The sequence below is a fragment of the Etheostoma spectabile genome, chromosome 8 (assembly GCF_008692095.1).
Source record: "Etheostoma spectabile isolate EspeVRDwgs_2016 chromosome 8, UIUC_Espe_1.0, whole genome shotgun sequence".
NCBI lineage: Eukaryota > Metazoa > Chordata > Actinopteri > Perciformes > Percidae > Etheostoma > Etheostoma spectabile.
The window spans coordinates 1,446,549-1,473,395 of record NC_045740.1 but is presented as its reverse complement, the minus strand read 5'-3'; the positions used below and the strand labels follow the sequence as shown (position 1 = coordinate 1,473,395).

Genomic DNA, 26,847 nt, shown 5'->3' with positions numbered 1-26,847 from the left:
TCATTATTATTATTTTTATTATTATAATTATTATTATGTTACAATCCAATGGCATATATTATTTTGTTATCAACAACAGCAGTGGACTGATGTTAGGGGAAATGAATGCTAGTCTAAAAGTATCCTAACTTAGATGGGATTGATGTCAATTTAATTTCAATTCAATCCACTATCAATTATTTCTCTCTCTTCCTATCTCTTTCTCTCTCTCTCTCTCTCTAACGTTACTAACAATCGGCTAAATTATCAGAAACTATTGTGTCTTTGGAATAACGTTAAATAAAATTACAGCTAACGTTAACGTAAGATACTGACTTTACTTAACATAGTTATATGTTACTTTACACATGACGTCTACAGTAATGTAATATGTGTCCTGTTGACTAACGTTATACTTTTCTTAAATATAAAAGTGCACCACAATATGACATTGCGGGCAAATAAATGCATACATTAAACGAACATAACAGGTTTAATCCCTTTGACGGTGACGTTTAGCCTAACGTTACTGTAATATACTACCGTTTATAGTAGCAATACCTTTTATCCTTGTTCACCGAAATATGACATTGCATGTGAATAAATAATACATCACATGAACATGTAACAGGTTTAATACACATTTGACGATGACGTTTAGCCTAACGTTACTGTAATGCACTACAATTTATTGTAGCAATTTAAGTTATATCCTTGTTCTTAACTAAATATGTAAATTAAATGAACTTTTTACAAGTAGATTCTCACTCAAATGTTTTCTGCGGAAAGAGCGTTTTGATTGATAGGAAATGGAGATGGGCGTTGCCGGGAGGATGCACTTTTTTGATTGGTAAGAAATGGAAATGAGGTCTCTTTCGATTGGCAAATAATGGAAGGGAGCTTTGGGTTTGACTACTAGTCAGAAATGAAGTTGAGAAAGTGGACGGATAAAGTATTGTCGATATGATATTTCTTTTACAATTAAAGTAAGAAGCGTTTGCAGAAAAACAAACCTTAGCAGAGGATGGTTTCGATCCATCGACCTCTGGGTTATGGGCCCAGCACGCTTCCGCTGCGCCACTCTGCTGATTTTCGTCCATGCAAAAAAATACTGAAGAAATCTAATCCGCGATGGAAAGTTTCATTTTTTTTTTCTCTTTACAAAATAAAACTGGGAACGTATCTAGGTGATCTACCGTGATATACAACTTACCAATTTCATTTACCTGGGAGGGTTTTTCTGTTCTGTATAGCTGAAGAAACATTTTAGGAAAAATGCAACGGAAGCTAACAACGTGCTACAGCCGAGGATAGGTGGAATAGGCCTAAAGCTAGCTTTGTTTGTAACACTGACTTTAACGAAAACTTTCAACTGGTAAATAATGTGAACAATTGGTACAACTATTTTAGCTCTGACATGTTGAGTGCAGGTAATCCTAATGTACTGACAGTGCTAAATTGGTAATTGGGTGAAGTGTTCATTGCCACTTTAAATTAAGATAAATAATGCAAAAACCCGAACAACCCTCAAAGAGAAAATTTCGAGCTAGCCAGGAGTCGAACCTAGAATCTTCTGATCCGTAGTCAGACGCGTTATCCATTGCGCCACTAGCCCGAGTTATGAAAGCTCGTGTCAATTCTCCTTTTTATTCTTCATCGCTCAGATGATGAGTGGTTTCAATACGTATTTGTAAAAGTCCATACCGCCACTCTGTGTATTGGAAGTGAATTGTGTCTTACCAGGGCGGTTACAATAATAAGAGGCGACACACCGTTGGGTCGCCCGTACAACATCTGCGCTTAATTTTTACTATCTTGGGGTGGTATAGTAGTAGTTTCAGAGGTTGAAATCTCTAAATGTTGCCACATAAAACCAAAACTGTCTACATGGCCACAGGAGTGTCTGGAAACATTTAAACATATACAGTATATTGTGTAATTTCTTTGGGACTGAAACTTTGATGCTAAGATTATTTTAGCCCATATACGCCTACTTACTATTGAAAAGAACATCTTTACTTTAAGATTATTTCAAAAAATCTGATGATTATCTTTTACACTTACCATTATAAAATGAAATATTTATCAGTATTTAACTCCAGCTATGGATCCTACCCTCGTAATAACAGATTAATACATCAGACGCCGAGCCGAGTCGCCGCCATTTTAGACTGAACTGCGTGTTTGCATTAACGACAGAGATAAGTAAAAAATGTCATTCTAACTCCAGAAAAGGGATTAATCTGCTTAAACTGCTAGAAAACTACAACAATGGCAGTCATTTAATCCAAACGCATTCCCTTGCCTTTTTCCTGTTCGTAGTCCTAATAGTGACAGGCAGCTAGGTTTAACGAAAAGCTGAAATTGAAACTAGACTGAATTTGTCAAACTAGCTAGCTAACGTTAGGCAACATTACTAACATGCTAGCTAATAGGGGTGTGACGAGACGCTTACTCCACGAGACGAGACACATCACGAGATTGGGTTCACGAGAACGAGACGAGACGAGATTTTTAAAAAAATTTAAAGAAATCCTCGATGAAATATATGAATGGAAAATAGTTTTTTTATTCAACTGAAAAATCACAAAATGCAAAACAATTTAGGTGCATTTTGAAATCAACTATTAATGATGAATGTTATTTAACTTTTTTTTTTACTATTTTAATGAATTATATGCAGTAAAGGACGTGCAAACAGTGCAAAATGTTTTGTATAAACTCTACCAACTGGCTTCTGCCCTGTACAATTTCACACGAGAAATCTAACTCTCCTAAAACCAAAATGTTGCCACACAAATGATTTAAAAGTGGCAGGGGGATCTTCAATAGTAATTTCACGCTCCATCACGCTGACATCACATCGCCTCACGAGACAACTTTTCACCTCGACGAGAAATCTCGTCACACCCTTACTAGCTAACTAACACTTTTTCTATATAAACTAGATTTAGCATAGACCTCTATTACATTAAAAGCCACGCTAATGTCTGAATGCCTCGAAGACACCCTTTTAACACAAATATTGTTCAGATCATTTTTATTACCCTTTTGGTCGTACTCTGCATGGTATTTAAATCTATACCTCAATCAATCCTCATGCTTTCACATGTGGTTTTAACCTATCCAACCAACGAAGGCAACGAGGTCCAGCCAATCAGAGGCAGAGTAGGATGGGAAATTCAATCACCATCATATGAAACGCAAATTTGCGTACCGCACCCTTTTAATGTCATGACCGCACCAATAAAATATGTAAATTAATAATTAGCTTCGTCCATGACCGCAGTCGGTCTTTAACCGTACATGAATGATCGCAGTGTGTAACATCATGGCTTTACATACTTCAGGATTATACAAAAGTAAAGAGAGAGAAAACAAACAATAATTATCTGCAATTGATTTTATCACATATGTCCGAATCTAATCTCGAATAAACACTCAGGCTACTCTCTTCTGGACTTCCCTATAGAAAACTTCCTCACCTTAATTGATTTATGTTTGCTGAAATACTGTCTCCCTTTGATATTTTCTATCTATATCGATATCTATCTGACTTCCTCTGCCACGAATCACTCACTGTCTTTCTGATTTGGTCATTCCTTTTCCAAAGCAAACTTTCATACGTGTAATTAAATACTGTTATTGAGGGATAGTTCTAGCCGAACGTGGCAACCACGAATTAAAACAGGAAGTGTGCGCTGGCGGGAAAATCCGTACAGGGGGAGGTTACCAAAGAGGACTTTGCCTTTTCATTATGGACTAGTTAGCTAGCTAGTTTAAATTGTGAAATAAAATTGTTGTCATATAGGCCTATCAAATATTGACAAGCAGAGGTAAACCCTTCATTTGTGCACTTCTTTTGTCACATTTAAATATTTAGCTACAGTAACAACAGAGTCGCTGAGGTTGACAACCAACGGGAATTCATCAGCGTTTACCAGCCGCCTACGTCTGTCTGCAGCTTGATCATGAAGGCTGAAATGGATCAAATCGTCCTACTGTCAGACGGAGACAGTACCGTGGAACTTCAGAAGTGCCTGTCGTCCTTTACAAATGACCAGGTAGCGCCAAGTTGCCCATCACATTACATATCATGCGTCAAAAACTACCAAAATCCTGTCAGTTGGTTTATGAAAATGTCCCCCCTCTTTTATCTGCTCTAAAGCTAATCACTGGGATTACGAACTACGCACTAAAGGGCAAGAAGGTTGGAGCCATGATTAAAGGCATATTTAAAGGTAAGAAACGTTACACAGTGCCGACTGCTGTTAGTGATATTAAAGATCACAACACAGCTGTTCGACTTACACTTTCATACCTCAGACTCATTAAAAAAACGTTTTTGTGACCTGCATTGTGTGCTCTTTTTTTAAGGCTCTACACCGAGTTCCACTGAAGGGTCGAACCGCAGACTTCTTGTTTATCAACACTGCATCCCTCTTTGTGAGTCAGGGGATCTTCAGACTGAGGTGGCAGCTGATATCATTGGACTTCTGATGCTGGAGGTAAAAATAAAAAAGCCTGATTATGATGCTTTTTCTAGATTATCTATTAATACAAGACACCACTACAAGTGGAATTTATTAAAAGAAGTTTCCTCTTCTGTCAGAGGGCAAAAACAAGGAATGACATGTAAAAGGTAAAATCAAGTCTTGTACTGTAACTGGCAGGGTTTTTGTTGTACTGTTTTTAAAAACTATCAGTCTGTGAATGAGAAATTAAATAACCTGTCAATGCTAATGACTGTTTGAGCTCTTTACATTGCCCGATGCTATTTGGTTATCAATAGGGGTTAATATGTCATCAACATAATGCTAAAATATCTTAAATGTGTTATTACACACTTACTGATGAAAACAACATTGTCTGGGAACAGCCTCCTAGATGTCTCATCTTGTGTCAACTTCTTTTACTTTTTTTTAACAACATGATTTACTGAGTTGCTGTCCCATCAGTTTTAGATTTTTCTTTTGCATTGTAAAAATGTCATTACATATTGTCACCCCGTGTCTCTTTCCTTTTGTTCATATGTCCAGCATGGCCCAGACAGATGTATCTTTCTAATTCCCATTTTGCTTCCTAAATGTTATACACAGACTCATACGCTGCCTGGACCCTCTCTTGCAAAACTGGCATCTCTTTTTGTTGAAGCAATTAAGGTGGGAAAAATGGGCAGTGGCAAATCCCTGGAGCTATTTCCTACTGTGCTTACTGCCCTTTCAGCCTGTGAAGCCTTGTCTTATGGCAAAGGTAAGTGTAAGTTAGTTGCCCTGGTAAATTTGTCATTTTTTATCAAAAACATCAGCCCTTCGTTAGAAAGGTAATCTACAAGGTGCTCATTTTAAAATATGAAGAATGTCTGTCGCTGGTGGTTGCTTATTATTTTATCATAACTGTAGGTGAACTCAGTGGCGAGGAATACAAGAAACAGCTGATCAACAGCCTCTGCTCAAGCAGGTGAGGAAATCCAACTACAGTATGTAGGTGTGTAATTTTCCATGGAGTTTTTAAGGAGTCCATGACCGCATTTTACACAAGCGCTTATCGACATCATGTCCCCCCCCCCCCAATGAGAGACAAAATATCTAAGCCCAAACCATTTAATATGGATCTTTAACAAATAGTAATATGAGTTATTGAATGTTTGTATTTATTTTCATGCAGATGGGACCCGCAATGTGTCATCCACCTGACGACCATGTTCAGGTAACACCTATCAGACAATCACATCCTCAGACCCCTTCAGTCTCCCACAGAATAATAAGAGTTTATTGAAGGACCTGTTTTGCTTTAATAATGTTTAAAGCAATATAATAATGTTTCATCAAAGTCAAAGTACTTTTATTGGTCTCCCTACGGAGAAATTTGTTTTGGACATTGAGTAACTTATTTTGCTGCAAGAGTTACAGACACAACGACAAGCACAGGGTTAAAAACAATTAAAAGACAAATGTACAGTCAACATATGGGCTACTCGAGGGCCTGTGCAAATTGCAGATTTACGATTTTCTATACTAAATATGATAAAAGCCATACTTCAAAAACAAAAAAACAATTTCATTCATTCATCCTTTTCATCCATCACAGTCACAGATGTACATTAAAAAATTCCTAGTCGTACGTTCATTATTGCTCATTAATGAGCTTTACTGCGAGAGGGACAAATGAGTGCTTATACCTATTATTTTCACACAAAAGAACTGCTATAACTTGATTCTTGGGCTGCCTCTCAAGGCATGTAACATTAGTCAGTAGTTTTTTGTGTCTGTTGGATTTTAGGGATGTGCCCTTGTCATCAGAGGAGCTGCAGTTTTTGGTGGAGAAAGTATTGAGGATGTTGACCAAATTGGATCTGCAGGAGATCCCACCACTGGTTTATCAACTGCTGCTTTTATCTGCAAAGGTGCGTGCGGGTGCGCGTGTGAGAGAGCAGCAACAATCATGTCTGCCTCTGTGTCTAAATGATCTAAAATGGCTGCCCTGCCTCTCTGTTAGGGTTGTAAGAAACAGGTACTGGATGGAATCATCAGTTATTTTAAAGAGCAAGACGTTCGTCAGGAAGAGGAGCAGAAACAGGGAGAGTGAGTGGCACATACACAACTGTATTAACTCGAAATCATACTGCCTACTTTCCATGTACTGATTGTTGTTTTTTCTTTGTTCCTTCCTCAGGAGCCTGGATCTAGAGGTTCAGTCCATTCCACAGGACCAATTGAGACACGTGGAGGGCACGGCTATCCTCCACATAGTCTTTGCTGTACGACTCAACCATGATCTCGGGAGGGAGTTCCTCAAATCCTTTAAGGTTATGTATAACTCATGTGTTGGTTGATAGAAATTATTTTTTAAAGTTTGATAACATTTGTTATGGAGAGTATGCCATGACTCTTGAATTGCAATTCAGCAGACATCCTATGGAGATCTGTGCCCTTTCAGTGTTGCCCTGTTGCTCTCAGTCGCACGCATCCAGCGTTATGAAGAGCAGGTATTCATTATATTATATTCATTTAAGTTTTTATTTTTATTTTATCTTTTCTGTTAACTTACTTTTTTTTAACCTCCTGATTTGGTTAGGTGTTTGACCTTTTAAAAGGGGCCATTGTCAAGAGCTTCAAAGATGAGCAGCTGCAGCTGGCGTCAAAGTTCCTGCAGGACCTCCTGCATGGGCACTGCAGTGTGGCTCAGATGATACTGGACACAGTCAAAAACAGGTCAGAGCATCAGCTGTCTGTGGTGGCAAAGATACACTACTTTATCATCTCACATCTATCACAAACACAATGTTTATAGTTAATCCTCTTACAAATCATTTCTACACCTCCGCCTGTGCAGCATGTTTGGTTGGGATCATGTGACCCAGGGGCTGGTGCAGCTGGGCTTCTTCCTTATGGATGCATTTGGACCCAAACCTGGACCATTTGGCAAGACCACAGAAGGGTCTACTACCATAGCCCGTACCCCCACTCAGCAGGCATGTAAGCTGGGAGGACAGGTGCTCCTGCAGGGCTTTAAGGTAACAATTGTTTATTTTTTTTATTATTTTATAGAATTATCAAAATGTAAATTACTGATAATTGACAACATCATTATATTGTATTGTCTCACTGGAAGATGTGTCTTTCTTCTACAACAGATGCATGAGCCTGTCAGAGGCGAGATACTGGAGCAGGTCTTGAATCGATTGGTCACAAAGACAGCCTCACCTGTCAATCATTACTTAGGTAATACAACCTTCGATATAAGTCCCAGTTGCCAGTTGTACACCAGTGTCTTAATCATTTAGTTAGAGACTAGATTTTGTTTTTCTTCCTTCTTTCAATGTTGTTTCTTTATCAACAGACCTTTTCTCTGACATCGTGGTCTCTGCTCCCATGATCCTCCTGGAGTCATCTTCCAAGGTGACGGAGACATTTGACCACCTGTCATACCTCCCCTTGGCCACTGTTCAGGGTCTACTTAAAGCTGTCCAGGTACACACACGCACACACGCACACACGCACACATGCACACGTTTCGATTGTTTAATCATTCTCAATTTAATCTCCAGCCCCTGCTCAAAGTCAGTATGTCTTTGAAGGATTCTTTGATTCTAGTTCTCCGCAAGGCCATGTTTTCCAGGTGCGTACTGTTTTGCTTTTAATCAGATGAGGTTCATCAGTACAGTTTAATGAATAATGCTTTAGTAAACACATTTGGCAGCTGTTTTCATTGTTATCCCCCTATATGACTCTCTACTAGCCAACTGGACGGCAGGAAGTCTGCAGTGACTGGCTTCTTATTGCTGCTGAAAAACTTCAAAGTGTTGGGCAGCTTGGCCTCGAGCCAGTGTAGCCAGGCAATCTCCACTAGCCAGGTACAGTCCCAGTTAGACTACGTGTGGTCTTTCTGTAGATGGGTGTGCAACAAGGATGCTGATTAAACATCCGCAGCTGTGAAAACCATGTGCAATTTTAAACATGGTCTGTCATGTAATATATGTCTGCCTGAACCCCTGAATAGATCCAAGTGGACGTTCACTCTCGTTATAACTCTGCTGCTAATGAAGCATTCTGTCTGGAAATCCTCAGCAGCCTGCGTCGCTGCCTCGGCCAGCAGGCTGATGTGCGCCTCATGCTCTATGAGGTTAGAGCTCTTGTTTTAATGCCGTGTTTCTGAGTTGCTTTTGATTTTGCTATATGTTACCATAATTAACAATGATTAATAGTCTTGATAAGCTCAATTTCTTTTACTCCACCTTAAGCATAATGCATACATCTTTCAGCTTCAGACAAAATCCTAAAAAAAAACTTCAACATACGTAATTTGACACTTTTATGATTAATCTGTAATGCAGATAACATTTAGGGTGTGACATGTTTTCTTGCCTATTTCAGGGTTTCTATGAAGTCCTTCGTCGCAACTCTCAACTTGCAAGCTCCATCATGCAGACACTGTTCTCGCAGGTATGTGTGTGTATTAAGTGTATACTGGGTTAGTTACAATAGCCTGTTTGTCATGTTATCTATAACATAGAGAGCCATGGAGTGTCATGTCTTTGTATCCTTAGCTGAAGCGGTACTACGAGCCTGAACAAGACCTCCTGCCCCCAGTGAAACTGGAACCGTGCATCACAGCACTCGGAGACCAAGTCTACCTCCAGGAGCCACTGGTACTCCGGCTGCATTGGAGCATTTTTGTGACTGTATTTTTGCTGTGTTAATGTCTTACTATAAATAGTGTTCGTTCCATTTCAGGCCCACCTGGTGAGCTGTACTGTACATTGCCTGCTGTGGCTGCAGAACATGCGCCGGACGGCCAACCCCAAAGATGACGACAGCGATGAGGAGGAGGAGGAAGAAGAGGGATACCAGTCTGAACTACAGACGATCTTAGAGAGCATGACAAGACGCATGATCAAGAGTGAACTGGAGGATTTTGAACTGGTATGCATTAAAGAAAGGAGCACACGCTGTATTTTATAGTCTTCAAAGGTTCGGCTCTGTCTTTTACTCCTCCACTTTCACTGTCAACAGTCGTGATTGACATTTAATTGGTCTTACTAATCATGTGTCTCAGTGACCTGCACAAGTCTGTAAGATGGCAAGCACTAACAATTGATAAAATGCGTAGTCTGGTCGAAGAAAATATGGGAATCCTAAAATGTGCATGCATAAAGCAAATAAGCATATATAGCTAAGAATGAATTAATGAACATTTTCATTTTAAATTGTATCCAATGTCCTCTATTGCCAGTGTTCCTCTTTCCTTGTTCCACTTTATGTTCCAGGCTTGTCCCGACACTTGCCAGTTGTTGTGGCACTGGAAGCATCATCTTTAGCCATGTACTGTCTGTGTGTTAATCAGGACAAGTCAGCTGAGTTCTCCATGGGATCTAGTGTTGGGGTGAAGAATAGTATCTATGCTGTACTGGTGATGGGAGTGTATGAGATCCTTATGGAGTACAACTTCATCAAAGCCAACTACAGGTAACAACCACCTCTCTTTGTATGGTTAGGACGTTGTAGCTGAAATGTTGTAAAGTGGTGCATTTTTCTTATTTGTGTGCTTGCCTATGTGCGTTGCAGTAAAACCCGCTTTGAGGAGCTCATGGAGCTATTCAACCGCTACCACAAACTGTCTGAGATCCTGAAGGAGAAATCCGGAAAGGGTCGAGTACCTTCACACAAGACTCCCCGCAGTTTACTCTCTTTGGGCTTCATATCAACTCTCCTCACCGTGCTCTTTAGGTAACTGCTTTCAGTGGCTATGTTCACATAGATTACTGTTACACCTTCTGGCTCTGTCTGAATACAAAGATCACATTTTAATAAATTAAATCATGAAAACAGCTTTTATAAATACTGTATTCATCAGAGAATGCACTCATTGTACACTTTATATTACATTAATCAAAAGGACCATATACTAATCATATACTAAGCAGATTATACTATGTAACTAAATGTGCATTAAATCAAGAGCAGTATTGACTAAAAAAATTAAAACTATTTCTTTAAAGTTTTTTCCAATTGCTAAAACACAATTTCGCAAACTAGGCTGGTTTTATCAGAAATAATTTACACAATTCACAAAATGCATGGCTCTAGACAATAAATGGACACAAATTAGCAACCGTAAGACCAATCATCACAAAACTCACAGGGTATGTTCTGATATGTACCCCAGATATAACCAGTTTTATATACATACACCACTAGACGGCGCTACAAGCACAAGATTAGGTGAGTGGCATCAAACACATTTTACTGTAAATCACATATTTATTGTCCAATCATCACAAATCTCTCAGGATATGTCCATATGTTAACCAAACAAGTCAGTGTAACAAATGTACAGCAGATATATTTACATTAGACTGAACATAAATATGCTCATAAAAAAAAAATGTAGAAAAAATATATAGAAAAAAGGTGCTCACCTGTGGTCTTTTCATAGTGCTTACATCCTGATTGAAGTGGTAACAATTAACCATTGAGGTGTTCGGCCAGGCGGTACATATATTAGCCAATTAGCACATGTGGTGTCATTTTGAATGGCAGTGTTTTGAAATGGCAAACGTGACTTTGTCAGATTGTTGCATTTTATGCAGAGAACCGTGTTGAGTGCATTGAAAAGTGCCATTTTGAATTGAAAAGTGTGTGTAAAGCAGAAAATGTCTTTAGACTTTTAGAGGTATTGCTCTCTGTCTGTCCGTTTAAATTGTTTTGCTATGCATGTCAAACTTGTGTTATCAATTGGAAAAAGCTGTAAATGGTGAATCACCATTGGATTGTTTGCTGAAAATGTAACAAGCAATGCATTTCTTTCTTTTTAGAGACAGTACTCAGAGCAGAGAGGAGGCTCTCTCAGTGCTTCGATCAAGTGGAGAATTTGTGCGTTATGCAGTAAACGTGGCTGTACAGAAGATCCAGGAGCTGGAGGAAACTGGTAACACAGATGGCCCAGACGGACAGAACACAGACAGAACTTTCCGCTTCCTCTGTGACATGACAAGGTCGGAATCCCTTGGCTTACCTAAATAATAGCATTTAGTTAGACTGGGTTGATGGTTTTGTTGTCTATGACATTGTTTGACCAAGAGTTCTGTCTTTGCGTTTTTCAGTGTGCTGATGTGGCGTTACACCAACATCCCCAGCGTTGTAGAAGACGCGGGGAGGAAGGAGAAGCGCTCCAGCCTGTCCCTGCTGTGTCTGGAAGGTCTGCTCAAGATCTTCACAACTTGTCAGCAGCGCTTTCCAGACAGGATGGCCCAGCTCCTCTCCACCATGGGTTAGACATGCACAGGAAAAAACAACTGTAAAAGTAGTGAATTTTGCACTAAATAGTACGCAGGAAGTTATAACATTTTGTGTTTCTCGCAGACATCTCAGAAGACGGTGCCGAGCCAGACGATGGAAGCGCTACAGAGATGAACTTCTTTTACATCCGACAGTTTCAGGTGCATCTATACAGAATGGATTTGGTTATTCACTGCTTATTTTAAAGGTTAAAATTCAAACCTTTATTTTCTGATGGAAAAGTTTAAATCCAGCCTATCCACGGCTTCCATTTTAGAAATCTGGCTTAATATATTTCCGGACTAATTTTTTTTGATAGAATGTGTCTAAGATACACAACAATATTTCATTAAAAACATGTTGCAGGAGTCATTTGATATGTGGGATACAAACCCGTTTTCAGACAGCAGTGTTTTGGATGTAGCAAGTACTGTCCGACACTAAAATCACATTTTCTGTACCGGACACCAGAGGGCGCTGTTCACACAGTTAAGTGGAGGTGAGGAAGAATTCAACAGCAAAGAGGCTCAGCTGCTGGTCAGCATCTTGAGTGTGCTTTCGCGCCAGCTAAAGCCTTCCTCCCAACAGGTAGGTGTACTCTCACATGCACATAATACAACAAACTCTCTAGCACCTGTTCCACTAACACATCTACAGTTTGTGCAGATGATCACGTGGACTGTAAAAATCTGCAAGGAGACCAGTTTTGGTGAGTGACTGCTTAATTAATCTTTGCATCCATGTTAGCTACAGTGAGATGGGTTTTGAGATCTGTGTTTTCTATCTTTTAGAGGATTCAGCTTTCTCCAAGGGTCTGCTCTCTCTTCTCTTCAACCTGCATGTTCTTTATAAGAGTCCTGTAAGTCTGTTACTGGAACTTTGCCAAGATATCCACAGCCAATTGGGAGACATTGATCAGGTAACACACAGTGGCACTGTTCAAAGCTCAAGCAATTTGGCATTATACCTTCAAAACCAATTGCAAGGCAGTATGTGGCATTTGTTGCTACAAGTCATTTATAGTGATTTAAGTATGGGTTGTGTTATTCTATATCTCAATTTTTACATTACTTTTCTCCCTGTATGGTCAGGATGTGGAGGTGGAAAAACAGTCTCACTTTGCCATTGTCAACATGAAGACTGCAACCACAGCAGCAGTGAGTGAAGCTTCTAATTTGCTTCAGCATCAATGTCTCAGAATCAGTTTGCACAGTGTGTTCACCATCTTCATTTTCACCTTTTAATGTCTTTCCCCAGCTGCTGGTCTTGTCTCAGGTTGACAGAGTGCTTGATGAAGTGGACTGGCTGATTGCCAGAAAGAAAAGCCAGACGGCATCTGACAAATCTGGTTCTGGTAAGAAGCCTTTCACTGATGCTCAGTTGGATTGATGGTGAGAGTTGATAAGAGAAGAGATACATCTCTTTCAGGGAATGGTACTAAACCTTTTGTGATGTTGTTGATGTCCCTGATGTTTAGGGGAGGCCACCCAGACAACAGGCCAGCAGGATCCAATAGAGAAAGCAGTGACGCTGCAGCTCGGGACTCTTTTGACAGCATTAAATGAGCTGGTCCAGACAGCCCTGCTGCCTGGCACCTGTACAATCACACTGCTGAGAGAACTGAGTCGCACATACACCATCCTCACTACCCTGGTCAAATATGTGCGTATTTGTCCACTCTATGAGCTTGGTATGAATGTAAAGTTTGTCTAGTTAAGTCAAAATCGAGGATGTTTCATTTCCAGGATTGTTCAGGTGCCGCCGGAATTTCCAATGATGTCCCTCATTTCGGCCCTATCCGCTTTCTTGTGTTGGTAATCTAAACTCCGGTTGATTTGAGGACTATTGTTAACTGCTCCTCAGATCTCTGCAGGGCAAATCGAGGCAGCTAGCCAGACTATCTGTCCAATCTAAATTTTCTGTTGCATGACTTAAACAACCTTTGAACACACACGCTCCACCAGAACAAGTTTCTTCCCTAGGCTATTTTGCAGAGGCACTGTTGCTCCGTCCAAGTGATTGGTTTAAAGAAATGCCAATAAACCAGAGCACATTTTTCTCCCATTCCGGTATGTTATGTGGATTAACCAGACCCTCCTTTGCAGCACTTTGGAGGTAGGTTTGGCAATGCGAGACTAGTCAAGTTTGACATTAATTTCTCTGTCGTTTTTAGTACATCCAGGTGTGTTCCAGCCAGCACAGTGCACTGCCAGCACGCTTTGAAAAGCTGGTGAGTGTGGAGTGTTTCTCTGGTTTCAGTCTTCTAGTAATTCTGATGTCATGCTAACGGAGTGTTTTCTGTGCAGGTCAAACTGTCGGGCTCCCACCTAACACCACAGTGCTACTCTTTCATCACATATGCACAGGTACAACTCAGTCCACTTCTGTAGACTAGTCCCTGCCAAAGCTCCAGGTGTTGAGACAAATGATAATTTCTCATTATGACTGTGCAGTCATGAGGGAACGTTGATGTTTTTTCTCTATTAGAGTGGAGAATTTAGTAGTGGAGGTGCAGATGATAAGAAGAAAAAGAAAAGGAATGAAGTGAACACTGCTGCCTCTGTAAGAACATTTATCTCCTATAATTATGTTCTTGTTATGATTAATGTGGTTGAGTTAAACCATGCAATTGTTTCTTTTATTATATAAAAAAAATGTATAGATACACTGTACAACTAAACCTTTGAGCCTCAAACAATCAATAAAACAATTCTAATCTAGATCTGTTCTTTTTCTCTCTCTCGGCAGGCAAAACTCCTGCGTGAGACAAAAGCCATCCCTAATGTGGTCTTCAGTATTGAGCAGTATGAGAAATACCTCATCACACTCTCAAAGAAGTCAAAGGTATGTGAGAATGTGATTGGTTGAGGTAGTTGACAAAATATGATTACATAAAGAGACTTACAGAACAGACCACTGAGCAAAATACAGAAAGCTCCCTGTTAGTGCTGTGTTATCAGTCGGGCTACTCATACTGAGGGTTTCATCAACACCTGTACGTTTGTCCAGGTAAATCTGATGCAGTACATGAAACTGAGCACCTCAAGAGATTTCCGCATAAATGCTGCTTCTCTGGACGCAGCCATGCAGGAACAGGACGACAGTCAGGAGGTAAGTGCAATCTCATACTGTAATTAGCAGGTCCAAAGGTCCATCTTCCCTTCTACATTCACAGTGCAATTGTTTTTTTTCTTACATTACATTAGTCAATAAAGAAGAGTTGTTTAATTATGCAGATTGAGCTAATTATTCAAATATGTATTTATATATTTTTTTAAATGCATCTGCTCTGCATTGAAGTGCTCTGCACATTTAACTACTCTGAACACACTAGTCCTCTGATGGCTGAGATCTCAGTGTGTTTCTTCTTCCATTCCTTTTAGAGCACAGAGTCACACGATGCAGAAGAGACACACGAACCCAAACAGAAGAAGAGAAAACAGTGAGCTAAGCCTCTGTGCCTTTTGTTTGATCCACACTTCTCCAGATTCTTCAATGATTTTGAACTTGGCCAGCTGCTGAACAGCTGTTCTGGTTAACAGTCACTTGGCCCACAAAGTGCTATCTTCCTTTGTTCAGAGAGCCTTTGGTGATGTCAATGATTTGGTATATGTCCAAGGCCTCACCTGTGGAAAGTTTGCATGCATTGTTTAACACTGGTTGTGTTTAAAAGAAAAATGTATTTTGTATATGACATGTATTTTGAAACACGGTAACTGTCAATGTATCTGTTCTTTTTGAACAATGTCAAAACTGTAACTTATATTTCACATTGTTTGAAGATCTATCAAGGGTTAGCAATCCAATTTAGATCATCCGTTTTTGACAAAGTACAGTTGTAACTACATATAGTAGTACTTAAGATGACACTACTTCATCAGTCTTGGCTACACAAAGGGGAAAAGAGGCACCTATGGTTTCCAATACACGTAAATGCATCCTGAAGAGATTTAAAACCTAGCTTTATATCAAGTGCTGTTTTAAAATAAATATTTTCTTTCTTATTCTGTTTAACACTGCTTCTTATATTGTGACTTGCATTGAATTTTACTAAGCCTTTGCAATTCATTCCCTTGTATTCATAACTACATTGTACATTATACCTTTGATATAGTTGGACAGTTTGATATTTTGACTGAGACATGTGGATTTACTTCAATTTTTCAGCAATATTTTATTCATTAATTTGTGTTTAAGGTACCTTCAAAGTAATCACTTCTTTTAATATACACAAAATGATTTGTTTCATATCTGCAGGGCTTTGATCCTTTTACCCTTCTGCATTTTTATGCAAATTGTTTAAATCACATCTGTAGAATATATATATATATACTCCATACTACAGAAGAAATGATAGTATACAGAACTCACCAGGTGGTAGGCCGTATCTTCTTTCCAGTCCTGTGGGGTTGGAGGGGGTCACACAGTCCATGGTGACCTCCTTCCTCAGACACAGATCAATGTCAACTGCACTGAAGAAAGCTACAGACTGGGGAAGGTCCTGCATGCCTAACGCATGGGCAAACATACTCCTGCAGGGACACAAGCACACACTCAGAAGCTGTCAAGTTTGTCTATTCTATAGCGAACATTATGACAGCAAAGAATAAATACTAAGCTGCAAGCAGACCTTGTTAGCAAGTTTGTGATCTGGAGTGCCAGCGCTGCTCGGTAACGGTCTTCGCTGCAAACGAGGTACCGCACCTCATCGTGGATGCTGATACAGAAACGACCGTCGATGTCGTGCTCTTCAAAGAGCCACTTCATGGCCACCAGCATCAGATGTAGGTAGTCCACGGCAGAGCTCTGGACCACCCAGTTCACTCTGCTTGTGATGAACTGACAAAAGATATATGGCACCATCTTACTATAAATACAAAGAGGAGATTCTGTGGTTCAAAGACCATTAGCAGTAAAACTGGACCTCATCTAGTTCGGGCTCTATACAACATACAGTACACTTAATCCATTATTTAGAAAAAAAGACATATCTCCATTTCTTCAGCCTCCATTTCTATGCTAATCATTTCTTTAAAACAGCTTTGGCTGCTCATGCTAATTGAATGCCACCATTTTGATTAGATTAATGTTAAGAGTTGGTCTGTCCGACTGATCAGCAGCGCCTCACCTCATCCTTAACTGCCTTGGGCTCCAGTGCTCTGCTAATCCTGCAGCCTAGAACAGGAGTGGCTGGATGGGCGGAATGAGCAATACTCTCCAGCTTGTTGAACATGTCTGACTCTGTACCTCCAGCCCACAGGCGTTTCTCGACCAAATCCCACCTCTTCCGCCGAGAGCTGAGGAGTTTGCGGAACAGAGAAAGACAGAGAATGAAGGAACAGAGCAACCGAGAGGACGTGGAATAATTTGTTGTGTGAGTCAAAAACCTATCCTGACAAGGATCCTGACAATTGTCTGTGGATGTATGTGTGAGGTTTCACTGGCTCCCTCACCACTGTGACACAAGTCTAGTGATCTTCCGCAACTCCTGGAGTGTGACACTTCCATTTTCTTCCTTCTCCACCTCTATACCCAGTTGATCAACCAGCCACTCCCCTTCCTCTGACAACTGGTATCTGGTGAAACATATAAACACAAATGGGTAGCACTAGAGCTCAACATTGCACAAACAACTGAACCAATTAAAAATACAATCTTTATCTGAACACACAACTATTGAACTTGTTGAGCTTACCTGCGTACGCCCTTTGTTAATGCGTACATCTGCTTGGCCTTACTGGCAGCTTCTGTCTGACCGAGGCGGTGGTTAAACTGCATTAGCAGCCTCTCAGCAAAGGGTTGTCCTGCACCGTAAATGCGTCCGTAGTTGAACACCTTGGCATGCTCTCGGCTGATGCCCACAGAATCGGCAGTGCGGCTGTGCAGGTCAGTGCCCTGACTCTTCTTTCCCTGAAGGGTCATCCAGCCAAACGCTGTGCAACCTGAACCCAGCAGAGACTCAAGATGAACACAGGGAACATCAAATGCCGTTTTTTTGAAACTATGATTAAATATTTTAAAAAAAAGAAGTGTATTGTCTTCTACAACTTTAATAATATGGTGTTTAAGTAAAAACTCTTTAAGATTTCAAAAGGGACAAATCTCACCGTGAATGCCAGCAAAGTGAGCCTCTCCGAGCACAGCAGCAATCCACAACTCTTGAGAGTCTACGTCTGCTCCCACCAGGTGATATCCAGTTGGTACCTGCACCATGGCCTTCAGTTCACTGCCTACCCGATCCGGCTATAGACACAAAGTCCATACAAACTACAGTTAGTAATCTCAGACGTGCAATGTTTTTTGTTTTTTTTCCTTTGTCGGCACTGCTTCTTACCCGTGCATTACTGGCAGTCAGCCATGTGGGTTCCACAGCCCTACGCGTGACTGTTCCAGCAGTGATAACCTGAGGTAATATGGCACCATACTGGCCCTCTTCATCAAACCCTTTGTGTCTTTGGGAGACAGAAAGGTTGTTATAAATACAATAATTTTTTCCCTACTATATGGCTGATAAATAAACACAGGATAGCTATTGATATACACCAGACGCACCTGCTGACAGTACGAGGAAGCTCTCCCTTTCGCAGCCACAGCACCATCTGAGAGCTATAAAGACACAGTTAAATGCAAAATGTATTTGCCATCTTCATGACAAAAATATGAACAACAGTATGGTGGAAACTGACAAGGTACCTTATACGTTTGTGGGCATTCCTCCAGAAGGATATCATTTTGTTGATCTCCAGGGCTCGTGTAGCATTGGTTCCACCATGTCCTGCCCTGAGAGTACCATCCTCCATCTTGGAGAGGAAGTCCTTTGAAAAAGGACTGCCAACATTGTTGTGATTACCATCCTGAAACACACGTGAGGCGAGGAAAGTAAGTCAATGAAGTGACAATGTGCCAATGCTACTTATTTGGGAAACTTGAAGGTAAACACTGAAACTTCACCTTATGAGGTAATTTGAAAAACCAGCACCCTGGGATATCTACATCGTTGTAGGGGCCATTTCCATGGTGATAATGGCAGTGACTCTTCTCTTGGACATCATGTGGATCTTTAGACTGTTGTTGATACAGAATGTAACAAATCACAATAAGTCACTTTCATTTATAGCACAGTGAAATCAATAATCATGTGAATAAAAAACCATAACACGCTGCATGTTAGAACAGATGGTACCATTCCATATTAACAAGGCTGTAAAAAGAACTGAAAAATAGACAATTAAAGGGTACAATACAGTTTTAAGAAGTGTTAATGATACAAAGTCATAAAGCACCTGTTATTGAAAACAACCATTTCACTCACCAGGTTGTTCTTCCTCTCCCCATTTTTTGTCATTCTAACTCCATTTTCCTCTGTCAGACTCTCCAGGGAACCTAACTCCTCCACCTTGAGGCGAAATTAAGAAACACACTTATGTCCTCATATTGTATTATTTCAGAGCCCCCGGGTGTGATCATTGTTTCTAAGTAGCACTGATGAAACACCAACACCAGGTCAAATGATTCAAGACGGATTCAACCCTTGAGCCCTTTATTTTTGTTACCACAAACCAAATTACTGTTTGGTGAATGCATCATGGGACGTCATGCTGCATTAGCCACTCGCTTTTCCTGTTGGTCTATTACAGAGGTGTCAAAAGTATTCACATTCGTTACTCAGGTTGAAGTATAGATACTAGGGTTTAAAAAGACTTCTATAGAAGTTGAAGTATCAACTCAAGCTTTTTACTCAAATTAAAGTGTAAAAGTACTGGTTTCAAAACTGCATGAATCTGTGAGGCATCCGATTCACTCTATTCAGATGGCGCAATTTATCGGGGTAGGTTTTTTTGTGACGAGCTGGAATGAAAACAAGACAAACTGAAATAAGAGTAATGAGGCTGTTTTTAAAATGTAAGGAGTAAAAAGTACAGACAACTGCATAAAAATGTAAAGAGTAGAAGTAAAAGGTCTGCTCTCTATTACATTTTATTGTTTGCTGTGTTGAGTGTTATGTGGTGGTCTACAAGGTTTTAAGGATGTCCCGACTCTTAGACTGTAAACCTGGGTTACCAACGGGTACCAATAAAGTAACCTAACCTGACCTGCTGTAAAATAAAGACTCCAGTAAAGTATAGATACCCAAAATTTCTACTTAAGTAAGGTAACAAAGTATTTGTACTTGGTTACTTGACACCTCTGGTCTATAACAATGGTTGTACAGAGAATCACCTTCATCACTTAACTGTTCTATGGTTATGATGAACAATTTCAAGTTTAAAAAAAAGCATCTCTTTTGTATGAGTTCTAAAAAGCGGAATTATGGATATTTATGAAAAAGAGAACTCCTTGTGAACACCACAAGAAAGAGGTGAATTACAGGACAAGCGTTTGCACCTTTGCCCACACTGTGCTGTCTGTCCACATGAGGTCATCTGAAGGGTTGCAGTCCAGATATTCAGGCCGCACTTTACTGTTCTGCTCACAATACTCTCTGTAAACACTCTCAATAGCTCTGTGGGACAAAACAAATGCTTAAATAAACACCCACACTTGCTATGCTGTGAAAATAAAAGAAATAATTATATAGTTCATGTCTTGATGGCATAGCCAGAATGTATTAAGTACCTGTGTGGGCATACAGGCCCTGTACTTTCCTCCTCAGATACCAGGTTATCCCTGCGTCCGGGTACCAGGTAGCCCCACCCATGTTTCTCTGTGTAATGCAGGGGGAAACCATCCCACGTCAGGCCCATCAGCTTAGGAGTCACTCTCATCTGTAGACTGATGAGGTTGGCTCCAGGTGACCAGCTCTCCTCCTCAGACATCTTCTCACACAGCTTACGATACCACCTATAGGACACAGTAAGAGGAGAAAAGGACTCTTTATTCATTTTTTTTCCCCAACATATAGAAGACAAAAACAATACAAAACGAACGATATGTTACCATTAGCTAAAATCAATGAGTGATAAGTGAATGAGAATAAAAAAACAAAAAAAAACTGACAAGGCATTAAAATATTATAAACTTAACAAAATATTCAATAATGTAATACTTGTACCAGAAAGTAAAGTGTAGGACTGACTTGTCATGTCAGTGGAAACTGAAAGATAAAATGGCTCGGTGGTGTTTGGGGAGATATCTTACCCCGGATGTCCAGGCAGATGTTGTCTTCTCTTAGGAAGTCGATTCACCGTTTCCTTCAGCTTTTCCACAGCCAGCCTGCTGGGGCAAGGACCTTCCATCTGCTCCTCCGAGGGTGGACCTGGGTCTAATATGGCAACCACTCAACTGAATCATCTCATCAGTTGTTGTTTTTTGTTGCCTTTTTGCATTCTTGTTATAATATTTGAACTAAAAACGGCTATCTTAAAAACAAAGAGATATAGCATTGCCTTTGGAAATGTGGGGTAGATGTACATCTGGGCTCATACCTTCTTCCCAGTCTGGAAGAGGAGTAGCAGCTTGTGTTTCAACTGCTTTTTTGGAGTGTTTCTTCTTGCTGCCTGCTACTTTCTTCACCTTGAACTCCTGTACATCCCACTCAAGATCCCAAAGCCAGGGGTCTTCTTTGTATCTTAAAAAAACAAAAAACATTGAAACAATGTGGGTTTTTTTTATACAAAGCACTTTAAAGCACCTATTTCTTGGAGTTATTGAAGTACAATTCTCACCGGTCATCCTGCAGCAGCTGGCAGGCATCGTCTGCTAGAGTCATAAGAGACTTCTTCATCTCTTTCTGAAGCTCTTCGTAAATGTCCTGAGAATCTTCCAGGTAACGTCCCCAGTTCTGATTGACAGGAAGGTAGCTCACACCCATCTCCAACATTCCTGCAAACGTCACTGGATGAGGGCACCTGATAAAAGGAAAAAAGAGAAAGCACTTTTATGCAGAATTGTGGTCAATGCAATCATATTTTTGGCTGGATGATATATATATATATATATATGAAAGTTAATAAAACAAATTTAGTCGGGTTTGTCTGACCTCTCCATGAAGAGGGGAAGTTGTTCTGTGAAGACTTGATGTGTGGCCTCTACATCCATGGCGCAATACTGCATTAATTCCTGTAGAGGTCAGCAAAGCCAAATGCATTTGTCTGTACGTCACGATGAATGCAAGTCATTAGAGGACTGTAATGTAACGTAATATGAATACGTTTGGCCTTTGATTACAGATGTTCGGACACAAGATTTGGCATGAACATCTGACCTGGAAGTTGTTCCTGACATCCATGATGCTGCCCTTCACAAACGTCTCTCTGGCCTCCTTCTGCAGTGGCGGCCCTCCCACATACAGAGCATGTACATCAGCCAAGTTATTAATGCTGCTAATATTAACCCAGTCCCAGGAGCCAATCTAAACACAAAAAAAATCACGTCACATTGAGTTGTGCTGATAATAAATGTGACTAACCTAACCAAAAGAATAATACATGCTGTAGCTGAAATATGGTGAATAAAAAAAGGACACAAACCATTGGACCTTCCCTTTTCTGTCCAGCTTTTCTAATGTGTTCCTTGACCTCCTGAAGACCCTTCCTTTTACCCAGCTTATTGGCCATCCACAGTGTGCGCTGGAACCCAGTCAGCCCAGAGATGGCCATGTGAAGGCTCATGGTGTCCATGAAGCGTACCTTAGAACCCTTTGGGGGGGGAAAACCCACATTTTTCTCTGGAGTTTACAGTACATAAACTGTAATGTCATACACAGACAGGTACACGCTACTTTCTGCATTTTTACTAGTTTGACTCATACAACGAGGATCAATAAATCATACAATAAAGATGCAAACAAACTTTCTGTAATAAAACAAATAAGACACACCACCCTCTTAATACAAACCTTTAGTAAGTATTGCTCCTTGATGTAAGATCGGTCAAAACTGACATTATGGCCTACTATGAGCCTCTCCTTCCACTGTCCCCCGGGTGGGCGGGCAGAGTTGATAGGGGTCTCCAAGGGGATGAGTTCTGCTAGGGTCAACTGGTTTGACCAGGAGTACCGCTCTTCAATAAGACGCTTACTGCACCAGGAGTACCTGGCAAGTGACAAAAATACACATTGTGAAAATAAAAATCTAACTGTTGCCCTTTTACATCCACATCCCATTTTTACAAACACAAAATTGTACGTTTTTAGAAGCTTTGGTAGCATTAGTGGGACAATGGAAACCCATCCTCTGTCTATTAAACTAAACAACTCAACCTATAGAGCCACACCACAATAAAGCAAATCAATACAGTGCACAGACTGACAGTTTACTGCCATTCTGTGCATTTCTCCACTTTACACGATCTTAAGAATTCTTGCTTGTTCCTCACCAGTTAGTGGGAGACACAGCAACAGCCAGTGTGGGACACTGTCCCTCTGTCATGCACACCTCCACATCAAACACCAGTGCCGACTCCTCTGGAAAATCAACCCTCTGACTCTCCCCATTGGACCCATAGCGTGTCCATCCAACCTCCCAGCTCCATTCCTGTGGCATGGGAGGGAGCGTAGCCAGCTGCAGCTTGGTGGCAGCCTCGAGGTAGGGAAGACTCTGCTTCTGGGCCAAGATACGAAAGTGCTCATCAATATTTTTGCCATACATTTGGGGAAGCTTCAGCTCCACTTCAGGCAACAGTGAAGTACCCTTCCCCCACAGCTGATGTTTCTGAAGATGCCTAATGCTGCGCTCCACATCATCCTCTTTGTACTCTGGTTCCAGCGCCGAAAAGATCTGGTCGTGTAGGTTCCTTGACAGCATCTGAATGTTAAGGGGGTTCAGGCGGGTTTCTGTGGAGACCTCGCCCTGAAGAGAGTGAGGCTTGGTGGAGTAGAGGGAGCGTAAACACCTCCATTGTAGAGAGATGAGAGTCCTCTGTGAAGCACAGCGCAACACATGCAGCATCACCTCATGAGGACTTCACACTAGAGCTGAAAGACACAACCATTTGAGAAAATCAATTTTCTGACATGATACAGTTTAGCCTGTTTGTCTCTCATACAATGTAATGAGAGGCACAAACTAGGAATTGAAATACAGCTGCATCTAGGTACTAGACAACTTCTAGATATAACGATGTTTGATTTTATCTCAACATGATTTTGAAAGTGCAATATTGTTTAATGGCTGAAAATGTATTGATCAAAGAACAAATATTTCCCTCAGATAAGGTTAACTCACTCAAAAAGTTATTATCACCGAACTTCAACAATAATAAGACAAAACGTTAAGAGAAAGTTAGCTATTGTAACTTAGCATAGTACAGTAAAGTTAGGTAACGTTAAGTTCCACTTGCACAACAGTCATTTATTTGGTTAAAAACAATATAAGCTAACGTTACCACCAACCTGCTAACATATGTTTAATAACTATAGCTAGCTGTCTAATACTGCGCTTGTTAAATAAACCGTTGCCAAAAGCAAAAAAGACACCTCACCCGATCTGTATTGTGAGGTATAACGTTAAAGTAATCAACCAAAATATGTGTTAAATAAGTCCACAACAAATGAGGTTCTCATTACAATTTAGCATGTCAACCTCTATAGTCAACCCACGCCGGGATGGTAAGACCAAAGCCAGAAGACGAGGCGTTAGCGACCCCAAGCGGACCGGATGACTGCATCGGTTTGCACTATAGACCGTTAATATCTATATATATATATACAGTCTATGGTTTGTACCCATACAAACAAATTGCGCCCAAAGGGGCAAAATGGACCAATCATAAGTCCTGAAATAAAACTGTTAAAGTAAAGATATGCCTTGAATCATACCATGTTAAGGCCGCGTGGCCTAATGGATAAGGCGTCTGACTTCGGATCAGAAGATTGCAGGTTCGAGTCCTGCCGCGGTCGCTCTTTTGCAATAATTTAATGTGGATAATATCTCGCCTCATTGTTGCTTTCAGCAAAATGTACATTCGTTATCTGTCTTCAATGCAATGCGAGAAGGGTCAATATTGTACCGTTAAGAAGAGAAATCTTTACCTTGAAGTAATTTTAAGCCCAGCTCACTGATGTGGATGTGAGTACAGTGACTGAGGATGCAGTGTCGGTCTTATTTCACTGCAACACCTGGTTTATTCCAGCCCTATAAAACAGCCTCGCGTTCCCGTAAAAGGAGGCTACTAGGCTTTACTTTACACATCTACGACCCTAAAACCAATGGGTAGGCCTATTTTCTGTCGCTCTCTAAATGTAGCTAGTGTTTGTTGTATTGTATTAGCTAGGTATTAGGTGCTCTGGGATGATTTAATGCTGTTGTGTTTTGTCGTTGCTTGTCAGACGATGGCGGATGATACGGAGGATGTTGAGCTGGACTTTGCTGCTGACGAGCAGGAGAGGGCGCGTAGAAGCGCAGTCATAAGGTGCAATGCTGGACAAGATTGTCAAACGATCTAATTTGTCATGCACATTTTTCTTTCTATTTTGCTTTTATCATAGACTAATACGCCTATACAATTTTAAAAGGATGGATGCCAACTTAGTGTAATTAAAATCACTTAAAACGTCGTAAACAAGTCGCAACAGTTGAGGCTGTTTGGAGTTATGCTCTCTCACATGTGTTTTTTTAGTAAGCTAAAATATGCTAAAAGGTGCTAATTTGCTGTACAACAAATTTGTCTCTGCTTGCTTTAATTATGTGCTTTATTAACATTTGAGGCTCTTCTTTATTTCTAATCATGTGCCTTTGGTTTAGACACCCCCTTGCCTCCTTTTTTCACCTGTTCTTCCGGGTGGTTGCCATTGTCGCCTATTTGCTCTGTGACTGGATCAGCGAGAACTTTGCATCGTGCTTTGTGCTGATCATCACTCTGCTCTCTTTTGACTTCTGGTCTGTCAAGGTGAGAGGTCAACTAAGCCAGCAGCTAATTCCCCTTACTTTCCTATGCCTCATGCCTTTCTTGCCATATTGTGCACTTCAGTAGCCTACTGATTAATCCCTGTCTTTCACCTCACTGGTTTAGATTAGGCCTACTCACATTTTTCCTTTTATTTATTTGTTTCAGAATGTGACTGGCCGGCTGTTGGTGGGCCTACGCTGGTGGAATCAGATCGATGAGGATGGAAAGAGCCTCTGGGTGTTTGAAGCCAAAAAAGTAAGACATTGTTGCCATTTCGAGTGTGGAGGAGCATTTTGGGGACATTAAACATTTGTGGGTGTGCGTGTGCGGGTGTATTTGTGTGTGTGCAGGCCTCCCAGGGCAAAAACACTGGAACAGAGGCAGAGGCAAGGATATTTTGGCTGGGACTCATCGTCTGTCTTCTCATATGGACATTCTTCTTCTTCACCTCCCTCTTCTCCCTGAAGATTAGATGGCTGGTGAGACACATCTTGCTTGTGTGCATGCTCTGCATAAGCAGAAGAGGCGCATCACATACAGTTTTTTTTACAATTGCTATGACAATTCTTTCAATACTTTACATAACAACTTTCCTAAACTCTTAACACAGTTTGCACAACATCTGTCTGTTTAGACTATACGTAAGTAACACATTTCTTGTCGTTTTGACACAAAATGCATACAGTTAACACAAAATTTAAAATGCTTGAACATCTTTTACAAACAACCTCAACTAAGACCAAAACAATGGAATTTTACTTACAAATTTGCAAATGCTTTCACACTATATGTCAGAACAGATAACATCATGTTCTAAACCTACCTTAGGCTAAAGTCAAAGTGAACAGCTGACTAGGGCAATACTGTCTCTTAGGTGTCCTCCTTCTGTCTGCTCCTTTCTATGCATTTCTGGAAGGCTTTCAATGTCCTGCAGCGCTGCACCACTACAGCACTTTTAATTGAATCTGTATGTTTTGTATGTGTTATGTATTGTTTTATGGCTTTGTTGTAAAGCACTTTGGGTACCTTCTGAGTCTGAAATGTTACAGCAGGACATACAGTAAAGGAGGACTTATTTGGGCTGATTTTGTGTGGAAACAGAACATACAGTAAAGATGAACACAAAGAAAGTATGAAAAATTCCTGCACAAAAACCGTACATTCTGTCTCTGCCTGATGTGAGTCAAGTGCAGTTGTGAGTTGCTCATGCTCAGATTTAAACGGTTCACAGCATAATGTGTCATACTGAAATTTGTGAAAT

General features: G+C 40.5%; 3 protein-coding genes and 2 non-coding genes across 10 annotated transcripts in view; 3 read left to right on the top strand and 2 right to left on the bottom strand.

The window, feature by feature from the left end:
- Positions 1-1,521: 1,521 nt before the first annotated feature.
- On the bottom strand, positions 1,522-1,594 carry trnar-acg (transfer RNA arginine (anticodon ACG)). Its single transcript has one exon. It is a non-coding gene; the product is annotated as a tRNA-Arg (tRNA).
- A 2,052-nt stretch (positions 1,595-3,646) lies between these two features.
- fanci (FA complementation group I) lies at positions 3,647-15,763 on the top strand. 3 transcript variants are annotated; one of them, XM_032523472.1, is made up of 38 exons: positions 3,647-3,815; positions 3,944-4,043; positions 4,148-4,220; positions 4,357-4,487; positions 5,079-5,232; positions 5,382-5,439; positions 5,647-5,688; positions 6,262-6,385; positions 6,478-6,563; positions 6,655-6,787; positions 6,887-6,967; positions 7,057-7,193; positions 7,315-7,495; positions 7,616-7,703; positions 7,822-7,952; positions 8,030-8,100; positions 8,221-8,335; positions 8,482-8,604; positions 8,856-8,924; positions 9,029-9,130; positions 9,216-9,404; positions 9,826-9,947; positions 10,047-10,208; positions 11,297-11,476; positions 11,585-11,751; positions 11,844-11,920; positions 12,231-12,347; positions 12,417-12,468; positions 12,551-12,678; positions 12,851-12,916; positions 13,017-13,113; positions 13,237-13,421; positions 13,933-13,989; positions 14,066-14,125; positions 14,247-14,321; positions 14,508-14,603; positions 14,769-14,870; positions 15,143-15,393. In XM_032523472.1, the coding sequence occupies exons 2-38, from the start codon at positions 3,951-3,953 to the stop codon at positions 15,203-15,205; spliced, it is 3,987 nt and encodes a 1,328-aa protein (XP_032379363.1). In that variant the 5' UTR covers positions 3,647-3,815; positions 3,944-3,950; the 3' UTR covers positions 15,206-15,393. The 3 variants fall into 3 exon arrangements, with proteins under 3 accessions (XP_032379363.1, XP_032379362.1, XP_032379364.1); XM_032523471.1 differs by having other exon boundaries at positions 3,648-4,043; positions 15,143-15,763; XM_032523473.1 differs by having other exon boundaries at positions 3,649-4,043; positions 6,890-6,967.
- polg (polymerase (DNA directed), gamma) lies at positions 14,376-24,406 on the bottom strand. Of its 2 annotated transcripts, none has more exons than XM_032523475.1 (23): positions 24,265-24,406; positions 23,076-23,673; positions 22,597-22,792; positions 22,229-22,396; positions 21,964-22,110; positions 21,739-21,818; positions 21,425-21,607; positions 21,185-21,327; positions 20,898-21,021; positions 20,376-20,600; positions 20,145-20,262; positions 19,072-19,155; positions 18,711-18,824; positions 18,453-18,613; positions 18,312-18,365; positions 18,094-18,211; positions 17,867-18,002; positions 17,455-17,701; positions 17,213-17,335; positions 16,888-17,056; positions 16,390-16,598; positions 16,131-16,291; positions 14,376-15,385 (listed from the first exon to the last, which is right to left on the bottom strand). In XM_032523475.1, the coding sequence occupies exons 2-23, from the start codon at positions 23,645-23,647 to the stop codon at positions 15,321-15,323; spliced, it is 3,597 nt and encodes a 1,198-aa protein (XP_032379366.1). In that variant the 5' UTR covers positions 23,648-23,673; positions 24,265-24,406; the 3' UTR covers positions 14,376-15,320. The 2 variants fall into 2 exon arrangements, with proteins under 2 accessions (XP_032379366.1, XP_032379365.1); XM_032523474.1 differs by having other exon boundaries at positions 24,180-24,329.
- A 118-nt stretch (positions 24,407-24,524) lies between these two features.
- Positions 24,525-24,597, top strand: trnar-ucg (transfer RNA arginine (anticodon UCG)). Its single transcript has one exon. It is a non-coding gene; the product is annotated as a tRNA-Arg (tRNA).
- A 154-nt stretch (positions 24,598-24,751) lies between these two features.
- The window catches only part of LOC116694049 (Golgi apparatus membrane protein TVP23 homolog A), a 3,467-nt gene continuing 1,371 nt past the window's right edge, over positions 24,752-26,847 (top strand). Inside the window, exons 1-5 of one of the 3 annotated variants that reach the window (XM_032523477.1) lie at positions 24,752-24,910; positions 25,027-25,109; positions 25,442-25,586; positions 25,752-25,841; positions 25,937-26,065. In XM_032523477.1, the coding sequence (XP_032379368.1) occupies positions 25,030-25,109; positions 25,442-25,586; positions 25,752-25,841; positions 25,937-26,065 (444 nt within the window). In that variant the 5' untranslated portion in view covers positions 24,752-24,910; positions 25,027-25,029. The other 2 variants (XM_032523478.1, XM_032523476.1) reach the window with 2 other exon arrangements.